Source organism: Puntigrus tetrazona, chromosome 9 (assembly GCF_018831695.1).
Source record: "Puntigrus tetrazona isolate hp1 chromosome 9, ASM1883169v1, whole genome shotgun sequence".
Classification (NCBI taxonomy): domain Eukaryota; kingdom Metazoa; phylum Chordata; class Actinopteri; order Cypriniformes; family Cyprinidae; genus Puntigrus; species Puntigrus tetrazona.
The window spans coordinates 10,074,194-10,097,690 of record NC_056707.1 but is presented as its reverse complement, the minus strand read 5'-3'; the positions used below and the strand labels follow the sequence as shown (position 1 = coordinate 10,097,690).

General features: G+C 36.5%; 2 protein-coding genes across 3 annotated transcripts; one reads left to right on the top strand and one right to left on the bottom strand.

Annotated features, from left to right (window-relative positions):
- The first annotated feature begins 1,446 nt into the window (after positions 1 to 1,446).
- Positions 1,447 to 5,341, top strand: LOC122351801 (E3 ubiquitin-protein ligase TRIM39-like). 2 transcript variants are annotated; one of them, XM_043249100.1, is made up of 11 exons: positions 1,447 to 1,595; positions 1,747 to 1,859; positions 1,999 to 2,043; positions 2,136 to 2,246; positions 2,348 to 2,476; positions 2,825 to 2,929; positions 3,015 to 3,149; positions 3,295 to 3,346; positions 3,476 to 3,499; positions 3,612 to 3,638; positions 3,760 to 5,341. In XM_043249100.1, exons 1-11 carry the CDS (start codon positions 1,580 to 1,582, stop codon positions 4,320 to 4,322), a joined length of 1,320 nt encoding a protein of 439 aa, XP_043105035.1. In that variant the 5' UTR covers positions 1,447 to 1,579; the 3' UTR covers positions 4,323 to 5,341. The 2 variants fall into 2 exon arrangements, with proteins under 2 accessions (XP_043105035.1, XP_043105034.1); XM_043249099.1 differs by having other exon boundaries at positions 1,448 to 1,595; positions 1,984 to 2,043.
- A 5,388-nt stretch (positions 5,342 to 10,729) lies between these two features.
- On the bottom strand, positions 10,730 to 15,415 carry gja8a (gap junction protein alpha 8 paralog a). Its single transcript, XM_043248209.1, has one exon. It carries the CDS (start codon positions 14,722 to 14,724, stop codon positions 12,568 to 12,570), a length of 2,157 nt encoding a protein of 718 aa, XP_043104144.1. The 5' UTR covers positions 14,725 to 15,415; the 3' UTR covers positions 10,730 to 12,567.
- Between the last annotated feature and the right edge of the window lie 8,082 nt (positions 15,416 to 23,497).

The following is a 23,497-nucleotide window of genomic DNA, read 5'->3' as shown; positions in this document are numbered from 1 at the left end:
AATATTATAATTTAATTATATAAAACGCTGATCTATCTATTTATCTATGTATGTATGTATCTATCTATCTATCTATCTATCTATACATATACACATACACACACACACTGTAATGTTATACAGCTCAAAACTAAACAAGAACATGGACAAAATTTAAATTTTCACTGCTGTCAACTAACGTACTGTTATATCAATCCAACAAGTAGGTGTAGTAGTTATTATTTGCATTTTCTGTTGTAATATTTCCAATTTCTAATCTTATTAATGACAGCTACCTTTTGTGCCCTAAATTATATTATTGGTAAGGATTTGTTTTGCCACGAATGTAGCTCTAATCTCAAACAGAGATGTAGAGGACATATCCAATACTGTGGTTGAAAATGTTTTCCAGACGTCTGTGAGAGATGTTCTGTTCAATGAACAAAAATCAAAAGGACAAATAATCTTAACACATTACCACAGTTTATTAGATTTTGAACGCTTCACGAATGTAATGTTTTACCTATGTGATGAACTAATTATTTATTGCCCAAAGATGTGTACAACAGCAAATGGCAAGGTGCGGTGACGTCATGATTTCATGACGATTTTAAAGATCCATTAGTTTATACATTCTTTCATTAATGTAAAAGATGTCACTGTCATAACAGCTGGATGGATTTTATGAATGAGGAGATCCATTCCCAGGCTTTTATTTACCAAAGGCCATGGTCAGAGCAGGCAGACATCAAAACACAGCAAACAGGAATATCAGAGGGAAAGCAACAACAAAACCCAGAAACAAGGCAGAGTAAAGTCCAGAGAATATCCACAAAACAAACAAGGACTATACTAATTTTAACGCTACATGCCAGGGAAAGGCCTGCTTCAGACTATATAGTCCACAAACAGGAAGTAGTAGTCCATGCAGAGGTAAAAGCTCCCTCTTCTGGCTTGCCTAATGTTAATTGAGCTCTGATGTGATCATCCCATATGGTCTAATAACACACTGCAACTGTTGACTTTCTAGGGTTTAATAGAGATCAGGCGACCCACCAAACATAGTGTATATATATATATATATATATATATATATATATATATATATATATATATATATATATATATATATATATATATATACGTCAACGTACAAACGTATGAGGTCTTGGCTCTCAGTCAATTACATTATAATTTTAAAACTATAAATATTTTTCTTTGCAAAACCCATCGATCTGCTTCAGAGGATGTGTGCAAACATTTATGAAAACACAAAATCATCATACACATAAAAAACGTAACACTTAAAAACGTATTTATTCAAGAGAGACGTGCAGGTCTACTGTCACTGAATGTCAACAAGTAATCTGGGAGAAATTTTGAGAAATGTGCCTTTATTGTAGCTGTCCTCCAAACGATCAGTTGTATGCTAATCTTTCAGTTAAACAAGTGTCGCAGTAACTGTGTGTGGCATTTAACAGCAGAGGCGTTACACACCCAACACTTCCTGCTTTCATTTCATTCGTGTAAACCGACCGTTTCCTTTTCTTCTCTCAGAAGCGCTACAAGCGCTGGTACTGGACTGTTGTTTACAACGAATATGGCAGTTGCAGCTGGTATGTTTTTTTTAATTTAACTTTTATGTCTTTATCATAGAGCTAAATATTCTTTGTATAAGAGATTTGTGGTAGTGTGGCAAATATTTTAAACTGTCAGTTTTTGTATGTTGTGTAGTTAAATTCAGAGAGACTCTGACTATATTTGCAGAACAAACCATTGCCCTCAGTGCACGCAGTCTCCCGGGGCCACACGTAAAGAACGTGCTATTTACAGTTTCTTACCCATTTGTGAAGCCAAATCTAAGGGACGAGCAACAGCAGGTATTTAGGAAAATACTATTAATAGCTTATAAATAAATAGCTAAATATTAAAAAGACAGATATTCTTGCTAGTTTCAGGGCATGTTTTCGAGGAAATGAAATTTTGTTTTTTTGGAATTCTCAGGTTTTTTTCTCACAGGACTCTGTGGAAATATTCAAAACATTTGGGAAAGCCTGTCTAAAGGTAAAAGCATGAATCCTATATATAATATATGTGGAGTATCATGAATGAAATTGAATCACCATGCACTAAATATGAATGTAAAATTTATACAGAGTTTAAAAAAATGTGCCTGCAAAAGTACTGAGCAGAAAGACACCTTAACTGTTGATGAGTCAAAGCAACTCATCAGAGAGCTGGCTGCTGAACTGGACAGAGTGATACAGGTAGATGTGAGACATTATTACAAGTTTAACTGTATGAGTTTAGAGTTTAAGAGAATTAAAAAAAAAGAAGATTAACCAAAACCTGTGAACTGCACCAACAGAGAAAGAAATGCCGCTTGATGTCAGGGAAGTTGAGAAATAAAGGATCCAAGGAGGAACAGCAGTATTATTTTTTGCAGTGGGCAGAAGAGCTTGAGCACTTGCAAACAAAAGAAATAGAGGAAGAACAGGTTGGTGTGGTTTTTTTAAACTGTGAAATGCAAACTTTCATTTTCCCAATTGTCTCTAGTATCTCTATCACCAACAGCCTACATTTGTACTCATATTTCTGCTAATTACTTTTGAACCATAATACATACCAATACAAATACATACCATTTTTCTTGTAGGTCACCATTTTCCCATAGATCTACCTTTTCAAACTGATTCTAGATGGTTTTTCTTATATTGGTTTTAAATTTGTACTAAATTTGTTGTAACAAGTTTAAGTTAATAAATAAAAACAGCTCATTCGCTCTTGGACTTTTGGCCCTTTATGCTACTCTCAGTTTTTGCTTATGTTTTTCTTCTTACAACAGACACCACAAACCTTTTCAGAGAATGTTTGGGACAGAGAAATGAAAGTAAAGAGAGCCAAAAAAATGTTGTGCAACTGGTCTTGGAAGCTAAAAAAAATGAAACAGGTACTGTAAAGAGATCAGATGAAGACATACTGTCTCAGACATGGCGTATCTAAAAAAGGAATCTCGTAAACATGTTTTTGTCTAGAATTCAGTATGTCTGGAGGGTGAATGTGAAGAAACTCTGAGGGATCTTCACGGACAGTGGAAAAAGCGAGAATCCAGCATACTTCCAGTAATGGACTGGATGATGTGGACTGTGCTGCAGTCAAAAAGCTCTGAGGTGAATTATGTAAAAAAACTGATCAAACTGGCTATATAATTGAGACGGTGGTCCATTGTCTTTTAAACCAATATATTAAATATAGAAACTTTAGAAACTATTTATTTAAGTTGTCCCAATAAAATATTTCTCTTTTGAATTGAAGAATTCAGCTCCTAAACAGTGGGTGAAGAATAAACAGGGCTCAAAAAATTCAGGTGAGTTTTTATTGCAATAGGATTTTTGAGCAAAATATGAACTACCTTAAGAAACTTGACTTACATATAAATTTTGTATTACTTGCAAAACTTTACAAAGTTTTCTGGTCTTTCCGGTCTTGTCTGTAGCTGGACTGCACATTCCTAACGCAGGTACTGTCAGATATTTTATAAAACCATAGTTTAAATTATTTAATCACTCTATAAAATTTGGCATAAACTTCTTGTTAGGTTCTTTTTGTCACTGTTACTTTCATTTTTGCAGTTTGGAATTGGATTACAAAATTAAAAGGTACAACTAATCTGATATAACAGTTTTTTTTTCATAATAAATGTAAAACAATATGAATTTTCTATACAGGTTAAAGGTTTTCTAGCACTATTATTCAACTTTCTTTCTTCTGTTTCTCAAGCTGATGTCATTCTGGATCCAAACACAGCCAACCCGGACCTCCAAGTCTCTGAAGATGGGAAATATTTAATAGCAAAAAAACACACAGGTCTGGATTACTGGAGAGGGTTTCAAAGAGAGCGATGTAAATTTGATGGTTGGACTTGTGTCCAAGCTAAGGAGGGTTATAATGCAGGTAGACATTACTGGGAGGTCGATGTAAAGGGCAAATGTGAGTGGCGTGTGGGAGTGGTGAAGGAATCTGCCCCTCGGCATGGGTATGTCACAATGAATACAAAAGCAGGATACTGGAATCTGCGTCTGCAGCTGGGAACTTTAATAGCTTTGACTGAACCCGTCACTAAACTCAATATGCTGAAACCATGTAAAATAGGAGTTTATCTTGACATAGAAGAGGGCCATGTATCCTTCTATGATGTACAGAAAAGACAACATATCTACACCTTTAAGACAGAATTTAGTGGGACAGAAAAGATTTACCCAATGTTTGGCACTGTTGAGACAGACACAGCATTGGTTATTTCATCATTAAATACATTTCTAAATATAAACCACAAAAAATAAAAAAAAATATGGGCCCTCTAAGGGCTCTGATGCAAGACGCAGTGCAAGCATGTGTGCTCGTTTCACTCCGAGGCAGTTCTCATTTTCCAGTCCAGATCGGCCACGTAATTTAACTAGCAAATGTATCTGAGACCATTTGTGGGTGTGCTGGTCTAAAAAAAAAAGTTGCGTTCAGGCGTATTGATGGCACATTTCTATTTTGAGAAACTTAAAATAGACTGCGCCACAGACCAACTCAAACCTGGTCAAAAGTCAATGGCGCAGTATTTTTTTCTTATTTTAAAGAGTGTTAAGTAGAAAATGCACCTGTGTCATATGCCAGTGAGGTGGCTCTGGGGCTGCCAAATCAACATCTGATTGTAAATAGCTATCTATAATTAGAGTAGCATATGGTTGCTGGTTCAGGTTCTTAAATGAAATCATAAAAAATTATCCTTACATTAGAAAATTACATCTGGCGATTGAGCTTGACCGCAGGGTCAGAATTAACGTGCTTCCTATGGCGAGCATTTATTTTACTTTGCTTGGCAGTTGAATCTAGTAAAATAGATTACAAAAGTTATTAATAAATTACTGATAAATGTAAAATTACCTGTCAAAAATTACATGCTGTAAATTATTTGCAATTTTATTACATTGTACAAGGATTGAACATAAAAAATTACCCAAATTGCATAAAAATCTATTCCAAATGACACTAAAGTAAATTACACATATAAATCATAATTGAATATAAATGCACAGAAAACTGCCAATCTGGGACATATATCTCAAATGGAAAACTTCTGTATTTGTGTTACAGTTTTTGTTGGTTTTGGTTTCATTTTCTCCTATGTTCCTGTTTTTTCTTATTTTGTTTACCAATGAGTTTCCACCCATGTCTGCCCACCTGTTTCTGTTCTGCCTAATTGTGTTTCAGCCTTTTCTGTTTAATAATTTTTGTTCATCCTTAAAATAACTAAAGTATGTGTGCTTTTTGACTGCTGTTTTTGTTGCAATTAAACTCTACTTAATTGGAATTCTGTGTAGTACTCTTTCAAGAAACACTTTACGTTACTCGTTGCAGTACATGATATTTGGTCGCACCACATGATCTTCTGAAGTTCAATCAGAATTTACAAGCACAGAATTAGTCACCTGAACAAAACAAGCTAGCTTCCTGTGAAATGTATAATCAAAATAAACACTTGTAGAAATAACATAATATTCAATGTTTTTCTGAAGCCCAAAATTGATACCCATACCAGCCAATAAAATGTTTATATACATATATATACATACACATATTTGATAGAAAGTTACAAGCCTGCTTGATGCTTATGTGAGTCTTTAACAAATCGGTATATGATGCAATGCAATCCATTTAAACCTATTTTTAACTAAAAAAGTACATTGACATTAAAAATGTTGGCGTCACTTCATTGACCATTTTGCAAATGAATGCAGCCTTACTGAGCAGAAGAGAAGCATTTTAAACAAGCAAATATTAAAGATCCCAATTTGAATACTATGTGTGGACGTTATAATAAATGTGCTCACACAGCATCCAGATCTTTTGGGTCTATCCTAACTCCTTCGGCACTGATCAGTCGCCCTGACGTATTACACTTCCTTCTAGAACATCTCACGCTTGGTCAGTCTTAGCTTTACTCCATGTGAGTAAAATACTATAAAACTAATTACAGGGTTTTTTTAAACACAATTCATTTAAAGCCCAGACTTCCCTGTTCCTGGTTCCTTGTAGGGAGAGACAAAGGGTTTCATTGAAAAGAGAGGCTATGATGTTTTTCAAAATTCCAGGATATTCTATAAAACTCCCTTATTGATCTTGGGACTGATCAGTTCTCAGTGTACGTCAAGAGTGAGTCACCCCCAGCTATTACTCATACTTTCAGGCTTATTTTACATCTAAAAACATAACTATGATATGAGTATCTATAGCCTGTTTCTCTAAAAGATATTGCTAAGATGCTAAGATTGTATCTAAATATAGTAAGTGTGGGAATATGTTGCAATGACTTAAGAAACGAATGAATAAAATAGCCACAATTTAACAACTAAGAAAACTAATAAAAGAAATGAGCACACACATCACACTCATTGTCATTGGAAAGTTGTTGTTTACCCAAGGGATGTTCATAAAGTAGACCACGGGACAAGTCTCTCTGCTGAAAAAAACAGCACATGAGGTCAAACTTTTATATGTCTCACTGTGTCACATGCTAGGACTGTTTGTTGTTGTTTTTTTGCCCAAGTTTCTGTCCTCAGTTGATTGTCTCATTGTGATCAGGTGTGTCTAGTTAATTAAGTAATTTCCTTTCTCCTGTATAAGTTCCTGTTAGTTTCATGTTAAATTGTTTGGTCTTGTTTATGTATATGTCTGTCTGTCTTATTATTGGAATATTAAAGACTGTTAAAAGTGATTGTGCAACCACACCATAACACACTGAGATATGAGCTTTATCTTCAGATAAACCTTCAGTAAAACCTTTTTCATATTGTAAATGCAAAAACGTAAATTTCAAAACGGTTTTAGACAATAGAGCCCGGCGTTAAAATAGCAAAAGTGGACTTGGAAGTATCTTCATTGGCAGTGTTGTATGCGCAGAACAATTTCTAAAGACTTAAGTGCAAGATATTTAGTATAAAGATCAATACTTTCTGTACAAAATTCCCTTCTGCACGCTTGCGCGAGTCGAACCTTTCCGGACTAGTACAGGCGAGAAAAAGTTTCAGTTCGCCAGCATCTAGAATAGCGGAGTAATACAGAGTTTCCCTGGCTTTGTTTATTTCTGTTAAGTCTGTTTTCTATTGTGTGGTATTGTTGTGTGTTGATAATTTCAAATCACACCCTACGTTTTGTACATATCCACACCAATCAATAAACTTTGAGAGTGAACATGTTCACTCTGGAATAGCTGCAGTTCTTTCTAATCGAAGAACAGAATATCTCACACTTTCTTTTTAACAAATGTAACATTAGTCCAACATTTTTTGTTGCCTTAGCATGAAAAAAGTTTTTATACAGTCCTTTTTGTTGTGCATGTAAATGAAGTTAAGTTTAATTGGAGACTTCCCGGAGAAAGGAAAAAATCTAATCTCTTTAACCAGCTCAAATATTTTAGACAAAAATTAGGTTACGTGAAGACTTCTTGAGTTTTCTGAATCTGAAACTTTTTCAAAAGACTTCCCCTTAGCTAGAGTATCTGGTGGTCTCTAGTATCTTATATGTTTCCTCCTCATTTCAAACAAGTTTCAACAACATCACACACTGTGCATAGAGCTAGAGATGCCGGATCTGTGGTGAGCTTATCCTGCTTCAGTTCAGGAGAGTTTCTGCCATAGCTGACTCGATCCTGTAAAAACACATGTACAGTGTATACAATGCAATATTTAAACTCATGCCCATTTTTTAAATTGCATTCTAACACAATAAAAATCCCCTTGAATATCCCCATGATATTGGTCACTTTTCAAATTTTCTAACAGCTTAAGAAGATAAGGGTTACATTAGGTTCAAAGGAGAGCATTTTATGTAGGCTTGTCGCTATTTTCTAAATGAGCCTACAAATTCACTCTGCTTTGTCTTGAAGGACATGCTAAGGCTTGTCACTTAAGAATTTATTTCCATGTTTTTACAACCACACAGAAACAAAACAACTATCTCTGTCTATACATGCCTAAACTGTGACTGAGCAAGAGATAGTCTGAATCATTCTTTTTCTTGTGTAGAAACTCTTTGAGTGATTCTTGTTTCTGTTTCAGGTTTTTGGAAATTCCCAAGCTTACACATATGATTGATGATTTGAGTTTGGATGAACGTGAAGTTTTTATTGTCAAATGGTCTGAAGAGCTAATGTCTTCGCTGTTAAAGTACAGGAACCACAAAGACAAGGTGAAATAGATCTGTTTGTACAGGTAAACATTATATATGGTCAGACAATAAAATGCCAGGGAGCCTGCAACTTTTTTATAGGAAATGCAAAATCATCATAGACAAAATTTTAATTTTCATGTGTGGGTTGTCTCTTTTGTAGACATACGGAAGTTGTGCATTTCCAAAAAAACTGAAAGATTAAGAGATTCCTAATGAAACACAAACAAACCAAGAAGGGAAACTTTTTTGGAAAAAAATATTCAGTATGATCTTGTTGAGAAAATTCTAGACCATGTCTCCAAACTTTATTCTAATGACACACGTTCTTATTTTATTTTTAGGCTCACGTGTACTGGTACCATTTACAGGAAAAACTGTTGTATATAAACTATGCTGTGTACAATGTAATAAATATTACCAGAGAAATTAACGGAGAAAATAATTTTAGAGACTCATTAAACTCATTATAATGAGGCTTATTCTTCTTTTTGTTTTTACAGTTTTGTGCAAAGACTTTTTCACAAAATAGAATGTTTTAGGTGTAGAAATATGCAGACAACATACTGGTGCATAGTGCAAATGCACATAAAAGAAAAGCCAAATGTGGATGCATGAATTTGTTTTTGTTCATACACTTTTTGAATCATGCTTGGTTTCCTGTAAACAATGTATTGCTCTTTGGTTTCACTTTATGCAGATAGTCCCTTATGAGCATTATGTTCACAATAAATTACTTTGCACCTACATGTCAACTAACTTTCATTAGAATATTAGTAGACTGGTAGGGTTAGAGTTAGAATAGGTGGACATGTTCTTGGAAAGTTACGTATGGTCAGTAAATGTCTATTGGTAGATCATCACCATAAAGAGTTAACACATCATTTTCAGACAGTCTAATGGAAGTTAGTTGACAGATAGGTGCAAAGTTTCTAACTATCAACAGAATGTTCATAAGGGACCATCAAAATAAAGTATTATCTACTCTTCTATACTTGTAAACCAATAATGTGTTTGTGTATGCATTGAGGTCAAAGAAGTGTTGCATTACACCCACAGTCATGCTAAACTCAGGTATACTGAGAATTTATGCACTTACTAATTTACAGCTAGCAGTTTGACAGACTACACAGAAATAAATATGTGAAAAATATAGTACCAGTGCACGATGTGTTTTTTTTGTTTCCTTTATATATGTGGTCTTTTGGCCTGGTTGTTTACAACAATTTGGTACTTTCAGTTTCTCTTTTTGGGGCTGATCTAGATCGAGATGCTATAGTGTTTGGCATTACCTCGAGACAAGATTAACATGGAGAGAATTAAATTAAATTTACTAGAAAATTTAATAGAAATGTTTTTATTCATATGTAGTTTAAAAAAAATAGGCAGAAAAACTTATTTGACTATATTTACAAAGTGTTTGCCTTAATTTAAAATATGCAGCATCATTTCTAAAAGCCAGGAAACTGTATGTGACATAAGGAAGAGATTATCTATTCTTGTGATGAAGCAACAAAGATATACAGTTTTTAAATTGCATTTTAATCCCTAGTCTGACCTACAAGGAAGTAGGAAGATTGCAAGCTTAAAGTAGCCTTTTCTTACTGTTTTCATGGTCATGGATAATTAGTAATTTGACACACATTTCATTCTGAACACACAAGAAGCTAAGAAAAATGTTGCATTTCATTAACATTAAAAAATAAAACTGCAGCTGTTTGGGAAGATTTCTTTCACAAACTTTGTGGCTTGTAAAAAAAAAAATTGTTTTGAATGACATCTATACACATGTGTCTATGTCTTTGTATCCACACAGAAGCAAAACACCTTGGACACGTTCAACTTTATAATAGAACTTGTAATAGAGTTGAACAGAGTCACCACAAAGGTAGACTATTGTTTCTGCTGATAACCTTTTATTCTTGTCATCTCTGTCCTGACATAGATCTGTTATGAGCAGTTGAGAGATTATCTACATTGCCATTCTTGTCTAGACAGTGAATGAGTACATCTTTCTTCTGTTTGATATTTCAGGTTTCTGGACAATCCCAATCTTTTAGGGTGGTTGATGACTTGAATTTAGAGGAATGTAAAGGTTTTATTTTTCAGATGGTCTAAAGAGCAGAAATGTTTGATGTCAAAATACAAGAACATCTTAGGCAAGGTAATAGTGATTTAAGATCTCATGTAAAAAAATGGAGTTTAAAAAAAATGTTCACCTGTTAAATTATCATAGATTTTCAAATGTATTATAATTTATCATGTGTTTTAAGATCATAAATGTTCATTTATATGAAATGAAACAAGATGACCAATTAGGGAGCATCTGTATTTAGACCTTTGGTTCATCTTAGCTAATTTTACTGATAAAAAATTGAATGCATTCAAAACGACAAATAGTGAATCAGTGTAACGATTGAGGGGTCTGAGGCGTGCGGATCCATTCGCAGGCTTTTATTGGATGAAGGCATGGTCAAAGGAGGCAGGCGTCGAATCACAGCAAACAGGAGTATAAGAGGCAAGGCAACAACAGAATTCAAAAACAGGCAGAGGTCGGGTCAGGCAGCAAACGATCAAAGAGATTAAAGACAGGCAGGGTCAAAACCAAAGAATCTACGACAAGGGAAACACAAGGCTAGACTAACCATGAACAAACAAACAATGCAACCTGCAAGTGAGGGGCCCGCTTCAGAATTTCTAGTCTCAAAACAGGAAGTAGCAGCAGAGGGAGTGAACACAGGTCATCCAGAGGTAAGGGCTCCCTCTGCTGGCTTGGTGACAATCAGCCTTATCTCTTGAAATGTTATATAATTGCGGACAATTTATTATAGGTAATTTCACACTTCATGTAAGCATAAGAAGCTGCATTTACAAGAAAGGGAGAGTTGAAATTCTTCCTTCATATGGAAACATTTCATCATCTGGAAAGAGAACCGAAGAAAGCATGGGAAAGGAAAAATAACAGTAGAAGGTTGTTTTCAGTGACTATATTTTCTTTCCATTTCTAGGTTGACAATCATCAGTTGAACTGCATCTTTTGAAAGACCTAATTATCAAATCCTCACCTTGGCATCACTGTATAACTAATATGTCAGCGCACAGTAGACACACTTTGCAAATGTATGATGGACCTGTTTGTGTCAAGGTTGCAAAATATGTGTCTGAAGTTGCAAACACCCACAATGTCACACTCATACTAAAAAAATATTTTGACACATTTCATGTTCTTTTTCCTGTTTTGTTTTGGTTTGAAGAAGGGTTGCTTTGAGATTTTTTACGTTTCAACTTCAACTTTCAATTCTCCTGAGTTTGTACTGTAATTTTCTTTAGGTTGTTATTCTTTCAGTGCATGACCACTAGATGTCACAAATGTAGTTTTTATAAAATGTCACTATGTTTATATTTTTTCTGCAAATACAGTTTTATTGCACTTTGAAAAAAAGTAGTTGATGTCATATTTATAGGAATACAAACAGCACAAGTGGTCATCAGTCAGTGTGCTATCTTTATTTAGCATCTTCAAAAAAAAAAAAAAAAAAAAACAGGTATTTTTTTTGGTGATACAGTCCATATAAGTATTAGTCTTGTTACCTGCATTCAAACCCTACCAGTTCTCATTTACAATATTCTGTCTTTTTAATGATCTTTGTGTCAGCATTTCAGATGTTACTGGAAAGGAATGTAAATGCTGTAAACAAATTGATTGTAGATAAGAGATATTAACAACAACACAATTATTATGGCCCAGGATAATCATAAAACAATAATAGGCAAATGTATAGATTAACATAAATAGTCAAAGCAATAGACAGATAGAAATTCTGAATGCCACTCTCTATTATTATCTTGCATTTGATTTACAGTATAAGTGGAATAAATAAACGAAGGGTCTTTCTGAAAAGCAAGATTAAAAAAAGGATATTTAAATTGTGTTTGAAAAGTATGTCCTTTCACTGAAAAATATTTTCCACTGTGAGAAATAAGCTACTACTTTTAGAATGAAGATTGTAATTTTTTATTTCCATAATATACAAATTATTAATTGTTCTTGATTTTTTTGTACCTTTGGCTTTCTTTTTAGATTAATTTTGTATCATCTAGAATACTACTAGATAATACATTTCTGGATACAATAAATTTGTATTCAGAACTCCTAGGTGGTCACAGTGATATTCCTAATATTTTTTCTCATACAATATAAATGGGTTTTTATACCTAAAGTATATACATCCAGTATGAGATTCCTCTGCAAGGGGATGATCATACTTTGGGCATTTCATGAAAAAAAAACCCTGATCAAGAAAACATGCACGTGCAATGATTCACCTGATAATGTGGCACTTGGGAATTGTTCTATGTCAAGTTTCTTCTTCATATTGTAAGATCATCTGACCTGGCTCTACTGCTACCTTTGCTGAGACGACTTAATGATCTCGATTCCTCTGTTTTCTCTAGTTCCAGAGAAACATCTGTCATCTCCTGTGTGGCCTCCACAGCCTTAATTTCTTCAGAACATTCCTCCTTTTCTGGGTCTACAATTTCCACAGAATCCTTTTTCCCTGACACATCACACTCCCTAGAGACTTGAACCTCCACTGGATCTTCTATGCTCAAAGATACCTCCTCCTTTTCCAAAGTTTCCACCTGTTCTAAAACCTCCTCACCTTTATTGACTGCGGTATCAAAAGGTCTAACTTCATTTAGATTTTCTAAATCTTCATCCTTACCTGTATGTAATACATCTTGTAACTCACAACTTCTTCCTGGATCCACTAGACCCTCTATAGATTCATCCTTTACAATATCTACTACTTCCTCTAAAGCTTTTGCCACTTCTGAGTCTACTGCATCCAGTTGAACTCCATCCCCTTCTAGATCTTCTTCACCCCCCTTAGATGTGTCTCCTCCCATATCCACTTCATCCTCAATGGGCTCTATGTCAGATAAGTTTGACCCTGCAACCTCTCCAAAAGCCTCAGACTCTTGCTCGCCCTCAGATATTTTAGACACGTCCAGAACCTCAGTTATCTCACCAGCATCTAAAGTTTTCACCTTTTCCAAAATGTCCTCATTCACAAAAGGTTCAATTTCACAAAATTCTCTCTCTTCATCAGACACCTCACCTGCTGTCTCTTCCTCAGCCACATCAGGTAAACTCCCTTCTTCCTTCAACTCCTGGACCTCAAAGGTGTTAATCTCTTTTTCCTCAATTTCCTGTGAGATTTCCTTTTCTTCTTCAGATCCTGAAAGTTTTTCTTCTTGTGTTTGCTCAACATCTATCAAGCTACTCTCCTTCGCTGACTTTTCCTCAGTCACCTCTCTACAGACCAGTTCTACTAGATCTATATCCAAACTCTCCTCAAGTGATATTAAATACGTTTCCTCCATGCTTTCCACTTCTGAACGCTCCTCCAGTACTTCTGGTAAAGCTGTTGGAGTCTTTATGCTGTCTACCTCATCTCCTTCCCGAAGTAGCTCTTCTGGTGGAAGCTCTGACAGTGTCTCAGTGACCTGAATGAAGTAGGGTTGAGTCTCATCGCATATAATTGTCTCCTCTACAGGTGGCACTGTTGGCATAACCACCTCCTGACTCCTTTTCTTCTCCTTCTCCAGCTGAGGTGAGAAGAATTGGCCCTCTTCCATACCGACCTCAGCTAGTGGATATATGTGTGCCACCTCATCTTTCTTCTCCTCTTCAAGGCGCCTGTAACCCTTGGCTTTTTCAACAGGGGTGGTCAGGAGAAACGGTAAGCTCCTCTCAGGTGGTCCAAGAGACTCCAATTGTGCCGGAGCTGGTCGGTGAAAAACAAATCGGATCTTCTTTAAGGCGAGGTGGCTGATCTCCACAAAGTTGAGGAACAGTGAAACGCAAGCAACTGCAAGCATAAAAATGATGAAGATGGTCTTTTCAGTGGGCCGGGAGACGTAGCAGTCCACCGTGTTGGGGCAGGGCCAACGACTGCACTTGTACAGTGGTAGGATGCGGAAACCATAGAGGAAGTACTGTCCAACTACGAAGCCTACTTCAAAAAGAGCTTTGAAGATTATATGGCATATGTAGGTGAAGAGTAGAGTGCCTTCGAGTCTGAACTTTTTGCTACCTTTTGTGCTAGTTTCCTTGGTGGTCCGAACACTTCCCTGATCTGGAAGCGGAAGACGCTCTTCGCCTATTTCCTGTTGGTGGCTAACCTCGGCTTCTTCACGCTCCTTTCGCTTTTCCTCCATGTGGATGTAATGGACAGCATGGCCGACGTATACGAGCGAAGGAGTGGACACAAAAATGATTTGTAACACCCATAGACGGATATGGGAGATTGGAAAGGCCTCGTCGTAACACACATTCTCGCAACCTGGCTGCTGAGTGTTGCATACGTAATCAGACTGCTCGTCTCCCCAAACAAACTCTGCCGCCGTTCCCAGAATTAAAATGCGGAAAATGAAAAGAACTGTGAGCCAAACACGGCCAATCACAGTGGAGTGTTCATTTACTTCCTCCAAAATATTACCCAAGGAGCTCCAGTCTCCCATGTTTGTGTGTTAGCTGTGCACAAGAAAGACAAATGGGAATTAGGGAGAAACAAGATGGTCCGCGTCTTTTTAAGTTATTTTACATAAACCTGAATAATATACGCTTTCGGTTGTTTTTTATATACAGAGATTCATAATAAAGTTATTCTTGAGATGTTACAAAAAATATTTTTCAAATGAACCTTCTCATTAATCAGTAAACTTCTTTAAAAACAAAACCATTTACAAAAAGGATCAGGAAACAACTGCAAGACTCAGATATGCCATTGCCAAAACATGTAACCAATAGACTCGCATTCAATGGTTTAAGCTATCTTAGACATAAACCAAATCTGGACAAAAAAAAGCTATTGCATAAAAAATAAAGCCAAAGTGAGCTGAGTTTAAATGGTCACCTTTGCACAGCGGAGGGTCCAGTGCGGTCCAGTTCAGTCTGTGCTCCTGGGGCCCGTGGGGCGAATTGAACTCCTGTCCCCCAGTCACCCAGACTCAGACCACGTCCTTGTCGCACCACTGAGCAGATGTGAGCGAATGGGCTATGATGGCTGCTTTTCATGCCTGCTGTAGAGTCTAAGCTGCTAACCAGATGCCCTTTATGCACCAGACCACGAGTGTTAATGCAGAAGACAATAGGATCAACAGACAGCAGCCAGAGGGGCCAGAGGGACAGGACACCATCCACAGGCCCCAACCAAAAGTACACATTTAAAAAAATTAAATAAAATTGGGTCATGAGTTTCACAGCAATGGCCTACTTCATCATGACACGCTGTAAGGATACATCAGATGAAGAAAACCAATCTGTGGTTAATAATAGTATGAAATTATATATTATATATTCACTTCATTATTAAAATACTTCTTAAACAGTATATATTTTATATAGTGAAATGAATGTTGACCCAAACAGACAAAGTATAAAATATTTCCTGTTTTAAAAATTATGTTTTGTACATCAGTGGAAATTTGGAAACTGTTACATAGACTTCATGACATGGCTTCTCATATTAGGTGGAGCAGCGTTTTGGTATTTCAGTGTTTGCATTTCACTGTAGTGGGATACACACAGTAAATTATCCATCCACAAATCTTCAACAAAAAGTTGTTGGTATATTGGAGACCAAGGACCTTACGACAACAGCGATATTTCACAAGGGAGACAGCCTTAGGAAACGTACACATGCAGGAAAGCTGGGTGTTGGAGGTATAAGGTTTAATGGTTTGTGATAACGGGAGAACAGTGCAATGGCATATTTATGATATCGGCCAGGAAGCTCCAACACACATACACACATGAATAAACTTCAACAATACCCTGTTAAAAAACTTCCTGCGCAGCTGAATCATTGGCCAGACACATTCTTGTCAGTGTTGGTTCACACCAAGATTTTAAACATTACACAAATCCAAATAGTTAAAGGTCAGAAAATGTGTGTATTTGTCCTGTTCGGGGTCTCAGAGACCCCAAAATTACTACCATGCTAGCATGTAGCGGTCCTGAGCGAGCTGACAAATCCCTATCGACTCGGGAATGGTTTATTTAAAGTGCGGCATTGTTTAGCACTTATCTAAACTGTTGAATTATTGTTGTCAAGGGAAACAATCTGTGCTACAATTTTCAGAGGCAAAACAATATGACTGACAGTCAATGGGCAATGTTATATGCCACATAGACAGAGAGTTTATTCCACGTTACACAATTCATTTCCCCATTCTGCACAGTATCTCTCATAAACATTTGACTAGTTGCTGTGTACATTAGGACTAAACATCAAGATAAAGAGAAGAGCATAATTAACTAACCGCTTAATAGAAGACTGAAGTCTGTGTCACTTATTTTGTCCTTGTGTGTGTGAAAGGCTATATAAAAATAAACTTCCTAGTGGATTAAATCTTTAATGATATTATGATGCCATCAAGTTTTGTTCTATTTTGCCATCTTATTAATCATAATCTGCCATTAAATATAGTATGTTGCAAATCAAAAATGTGATTTCTTCAGTTAAAAGTAAATAAATTATTTTATGTGCACAGGAAAAAAAAAGTGTGCCTTGTATGGATTTGGTTTTTATTGAGACTCCCGAAAGTTGAACTAGAATTATATCAATACAATAGTAATAATGTAATTTGTGATAGGAAGAAAATAATATTCTAATTTTACACACATGAACCCATCTTTAATTCATTAAAAACTAAAAAGTCTTAATATCAAACTGGGAAAGACTAATGCTATATAATATTTCATTGCCTTCATTCATGGTATACTCTGCATTTCAGACCCTGGTAATGTTGCCCTAGAGGGGTTTGTGTGTTGATATAGTGGACACTGTCAGGATAAGCCACGTGAATAGTGATAGGATGACACAGAAAGACATGATGTCATTCTAGAGCATTGAGCCTATGGAGCATGTGCAGTCAGGCGTGAGCTCACATTGTGCCAATGCAGCAGACACTCATGAAGCTATAACACAACTATTAAATGCTAATCGGCTCGCAATACATTTCCTGCTCTCCCTTAAAAAGAACAGTTATGCTTAGATGTAATGAAAATATATGTATTTACTTTTCTAAAACATTGAATTCTGCTAACACAATTACTGTTAGAAACTCAACAAAAAGTCAGTCTGGCATTATTTGTTTTCAAATGAAACTTTGTTGGATGTTTTATTGAATGTATTAAATTGCATCTTTGACAAGCAAGACTCAAGTGCCAAATGATATTTTGGGGCACTCCAAAGTTGAATTAGGCATTTTAAACCAATGTACTTTGGGTACAGTACAGTGCCTGATAATACACACAGTCCAGGCTAAAGAGAACATTAAGTATGCTTGAAGATTAGTAAATGAAGCCTTAAATATCCCCTAACAACATTCAAGTGTCATACAACCATTTGAGTTTAAGTCAAAGCAATTTTTTGCTCTGTCTAACATGACAAATCTCCTACAGCTGAATGAATCCAGACTTCAGCATTTCTTCATTGCTAAAGAGGATGAGGATGCTAAGGAGGGATGACTTAAATAGAATTATCATTTAAAAAGACACTGGATGATGAAGTGAAAATGAAAAAGTAAAGATTTTATTTAAAACTTTCAGCAGAAATTCTGTCATATTTGTCCTGCTTTTGGACGTTAAGGAAAAGCAGACCTATTATACATATATTTTTTTAAAACCTTTAAAGTGCCCCGTATTGATTTTTGAAATTTAACTTTATCCTGCAAGGTTTTAAATCTGAAAGTGCACCGTATCTAAAAGAAAGAGCCAACTCTGAATTATTGAAGCTGTTTTTTAAACGACTACCAAGACCTCAAAATTAGAAAATGAGTATATTACCCACCCACTGGTCTGAATGAAAATGCAAATTCATAGTTTGCCATTAGGTGCCGCTTTTGGAGCCTTAGAAGCTCACAAAAACTGCTTTAAATGAAAACGTATAATCACTGGAAGGGTCTAGAAAATTAAATTGTATAAATACATATTATAATAAATGTATATTATAAAAGAATTAAGTGTTTTTTGACCTTGCATGCGTGTCAGCCTGTTGTTTGGGACTCTAAAAACCAAATCACAAACCTCTCATAACTCATAACAGGGGCACTTAAAACTTAAAGTTTTAAAACATAATGGGCATTAATCCCTATGAACTCAGCCCTGTTCACACCTACAGAACATCTCTTAATTTCTCCTCATTATTCCTGAACTGAGCTTCACTTCCTCTGGGAATTATATTTTCGAGCCTTTCCAATGATTGTTTAATTAATTTATCCGAATACACAAAGCATTCTCTTCACTTCCCTCCGTGTACACAAAACCGTTCTCAGCGATCACAGTTTATACACACTGAGTTTTTCACTCACCCAAGCGGACATCAGTCCGAGCCAACCTAAACTCCCGATAAGTGTGTGTTCGCATGATTACGTGTGGCGTGTTTATGGGTGTATGGAGCAGGTAACTGCACTGAGGTCATTGTGCTGGTCGACCGGTTGTGGTCATAAAGAACACCTCGATGGGTGTGACAGCCGGCGCTGCCCAGCCGCAATTGTGTACGCAACAGGAGCAAATGTTGATTTTGGACGGAGGTGAAAGGCCTGGCCTTCTCCGTTCTTCCTCTAGACAGATTTGACACACCCTCACCTCTGCTGACCTGCTGATATGCTGATCTCTCGGACCAATGTGTTTAACTGAACCTACTGATATGAAATGTGAGACAACAATATAGCCACTCGCTAATAATGTGACTTGAAAAGGCACCAGCATTACATTACTGTGATCTATGCCTTCAAGGCACTTTTAAAAAGTGAAAAAATAGACCTCACTATAATAGTACATAAACCGTATAGGCTTATATTAAACTTTAATCTATAAATGTGAACTGTAAGAGTACATAATGTATCGAAGGAAAAATGTTTCTGTTGCTTAAACTACACATTCGTGTATTTGATAAATATTGCATCTGTGGGCATTCATGAGATTTTAAATGGGTCATCGGATGCTAAATTCACTTTTGCAGTTATCCTTATAGTTATCTTTATAGTTTTTTTCCTTGGTGTGAATGGGGCTTTAGACCGCCCTGAGTGAGCTGTCATCAGTCCACCACTGTGTTGACTATTACTCAAGTCCTTCGTTCATCTTCGGGACACAACTGAAGATGTTTTTGACTCATCTCATTTTGAGCCATCTGACTCGTTTGAAAAGTTGTTTCTTGTACTGATTTGTTTTGTCACATACTTTATAAGACAATAAAAAAATAAAATGCTAGGTCAATATTTAGCTACAATTTATAAAACACAATTTTGACAATTATTCTAATGTTGAGGAAGATCTTTGCGTGTGGCTTTTTACTTTAACATTTATGTTAGTGCATTCTGAATTTGTACATGCTCATTCCGGTAATCTCATTTTGCATTTGCACAGAGGAGACTAACAGTTATTTACAGTAACGGTAATTTTATAATATTACGACTTCTCATGTCTTTTGAATTTTTGAATTGTTAGAGATTATATGTGTGTGTGACCCTTTAAAGTACTTGATGGGTCATACAGCTATCATATTTTTGTTAATTTAGTTTTTTAACGTCTGACTTAATTTGTATGGTTTGTGGTGCTACAAAAGTAAACACTTTTTACAGCCATAATAAGTAATATATTTGTAAATGCAAAAAAATATTTCATAATATAAATAAAATAGCAAATATATAATGACAAATTATAATATTTAATATTTTTTGTTTTGCTAACACCAATTAAAAAATTTAAATTAAAAAAAGATTTAATGCAGCCAATCCCGTAAACTTTGCAAATCTAATGATTATCTGGTAGCACTTTATTTTACAGTTCTTTTCCTTGTGTACTGTCATGGTGTGATTGGGGAAGGAGTACATGATGAGGATCGATCACAATTATTAGTCTTTAATAATCCACAATAGGGTAAACTCCCTATTGGCAGACTGGGTAGTATCGATAAGACCAGACAATTTGTCACTGAACAAACTAACCAGAGTAAAGGTAATGACCTAATTAAATGATGACACAACTAAACAAAATAAACTGATTAACACAAGACAGAAACTTGGTCACACTGACAACATAGGGAATGAAAACACACACAAAATAGTCCAGGGGTGTGACATTTCATCCCCCTCCCGGAAGGGTGGGACCGAGGAGAAATAGGGAGGAGAAAAAAGGAGAAGATGTGGGATGGTGACAGGGGACCAGGAAGGGCTGGCAGGAAGGTAGGTAGACAACACTGGAGAAGGTTCTAGTGGAGGATGGACACCTGGGTCCATAACAAAGTTCAGGGTAGTTCAAATGTAGGGAGGAGCTAGGGAGGTGACAGGAGGGACTTGGACCAGGAGGAGCCAGGTGGGACCCAGGCCACAGTCATGATGGTGGCCCATTGTGGAGCCAACGGAATGATAAGCCATTGTGGAGGAATTGCTGCCGACTCCAGGGGGCTGACCAATGGTGGCAGAGCCCAAGGCAGAGATGGAGAGCTGGAAGGCCGCAGTGAATCTAGAGCGACAGAGGACTGAGTTGAAGCTGGAGTGAAGGAGCACGTAGGCGTAGCTGCAGGAGTGGAATCCTGAGGCGGCTGATAGTCGACAACATACCAAGGTGGAGCCGGAGGGACAAAGGAGCTGGTGGACTGACAGGTCATGGTGGAGAGGACACTGGAGGCAGAGTCCAGGACTCTGCTCGACGACCATCTTCGGAGGACAGCGCTCTCCATTTGGTGTTAAGGTTTGTATCACAGAAAGAGCAGAGCATGTTGTTCAGATAGCTGGTATAGTCTGCAAGGGCCTTTTATGATCCTTAAGCAAACTCTCCCCCTGCTCCAGCAAGTCACTGGTCACTTTTCAAGTCCGGTCTGAACAGTCACGGTCTGGTCTAAACACATTACAGTGCAAGTACACATACTGTAAAATAAAATTCAACCGATTGTCTTTTACCCAAATTATCTTTTACACTTTATCAGTCAGACTGTGACATATAACCCTGCTTATTATCATACATCTGTCTTGACTGCTGTTCAACAGGAAAAAAAAAGTGGGTTACCAGGTACAATAAGAGCCACCTGTAAACGGTCAAGAAGTCTGGTTCAGATGTGTAAATGTTCTCTAGCCCTGTTATGTACAAACTACTATAAACATGCAATCACATAAACTGGCAAAATGTATTTGTAAAGGTCAAAGGAGGAAATGATTGATTGTTCTCTTCAACCTGACAGGAAACAGACGCTGGATTTCCTGTAAGCATAGCACTGGTCACTCTAGGGAGCCAATGCTGAGATGCTGTTGAAACAATGGATGAAGCAAAAGATGAGGGGACGGGGGGGGAATCAAGAACAGAATAAGCAGAAGAAAGTACTGAAGAGCAACAAGAAACACTGACTACATAAAGCCATAAAAAGCTGTAGAAATTTTACATTTTAGTAGGGGTTTAATGGTATTGTTTACCCCTAGTTTTTAATTCTGTCGATTTACTCATTAGAGTTTATTTCTTCTGAGCTAAAAAGAAAATATGTGGTTAACCAAACAATTGAAGTAGCCGCTGACTTCCATAGTATGGAAAAAAAAGTTAATGCACATAAGCTTCTGGCATAGTATTTTCTCATAGCAATAAAATAGTTTCCTGGGAAGTAATTTGTTGTAGCCTTAAACATAAACATAATTTAAACGTAACTAAAATGTAACTTAAATAAAACATTTTAGCACATTAAATCACAACAATGTGAATATTTGTTCAAGAAACTTTAGTTTGAAGGTGGATCGCATCTTCAAGAGACTTTCTCAAGAATTAATTTTGGGCTCAACTTTGCCACAGTTTTATCTACTGCTCTTAACTGGAAGCTGCAGTGTGATCATTGAGACTAACGTGGAAGCGACTGTGAATAGTCATTATAGCTCTTTGGAACAAACCCCAAATATTCAATATGAGTTGTAACAGTGATGTTTATTTTAGAAATTATAAATAATAGAGAATAAATAGAGAATATAAATAACGGCTGGAGAAGGGTCAAAAGAGTGGTAGAGGATATACAAGGAAAAGAGGCTGAGCGTCAAAATATGATTTCATCCCACTACTGGACCACTGCAGAAAACAATGTTATCAGAGGATGTGACAAACTAATGCCATGAAAAACACTCTCCATCTTTCTCTCCATTTCGCACAGTCTCTCTCTCTCTCTCTCTCTCCACTTCTTGTCTTATTTTCTCACTTATCCTTTCTGTCATTCTGTCTCTGTCTTTCATAAAATGTCTTTATAGTTCTTGCACCTTAAAAAAAAATTTCTACTGAAATAAAACTAATTTAGTTAAAAAAGGTAAAACCTTTGTGGAAATGAAAGTTTACAATCAGGATAAACTAGCCTGCAGGGCCTGTTCATTTGACATTTACACTTATGCATTTGGCAGATGCTTTTATGCAAAGTGACTTACAGTGCATTCAGGGTATATATTGTGTCTGTTTGTTTGCTCCTTAGGCATCGAACCCATGACCTTGGCATGGCCGGTGCCATTCTTTAATAGTTGTAGAGTACTCTCTGATTAAATTAGCTGAACTGACAATGAAATTAGCTAAAGTCTACATGCACACATTTTTTTGACATGTCTGGGGTCGCTGTCTCAGGGTGGCTCCTTTCCTGTGTTTGTCTGTCCACCAAAATCAACGTTTCAGCTCCAGTGCAGAAAAACAGAACATCTACACGTCCAACTTCCCCCTTTCTCTCAGAATAACGTCTGTCAGTCTCCTTTCCTGGGCCGGTTTTGAAAGTGTTGATTGTGGTGTTTCTGTTGCGGTGGAGTGTGCTTTTAAAAGTGCTTTATACATCTCTGTTTGCTTTGCCTATAGGTTTCAGCATATTCAGAATAGCAATAGGGATGATTAAAGCTGACCAGAAGAGGCTTGAATTAGGCACTCTGTGGAAATTTATTTTAATGACCATACCTTCTTCTTTATGGTTCCCAACCAAACAACAGTGGAGTCCAGTGACTTCCATTGTATGGGCAAAAAAGTCTGAGAACTTTTTTAAAATATCTTCTTCTGAAAACAACGATAAATCATACAGATTTCGAACAACATAATGGTTAGTAAATGATGACAGAATTAAAACAAAAAAAGGGGATGCAGAAATTACTTCAACAAATTGAAGGGACTGACACATAAAACAGATGCATTTGATGTACATTTATCGTGTTGCTCAGAAAAAAAACAAAAATCAGCACATTTGTGTAATATAACAAATCTATCTATCACACACGCATAATGCCCTCGTGA

Excerpts from the sequence above, each read along its gene's own strand:
- gja8a (XM_043248209.1), bottom strand. The coding sequence starts at position 14,724 with ATGGGAGACTGGAGCTCCTTGGGTAATATTTTGGAGGAAGTAAATGAA.
- LOC122351801 (XM_043249099.1), top strand. Across the intron at positions 2,247-2,347 it reads AACTGGACAGAGTGATACAG|AGAAAGAAATGCCGCTTGAT; the intron begins GTAGATGTGAGA and ends CTGCACCAACAG. Across the intron at positions 2,930-3,014 it reads AGCTAAAAAAAATGAAACAG|AATTCAGTATGTCTGGAGGG; the intron begins GTACTGTAAAGA and ends GTTTTTGTCTAG.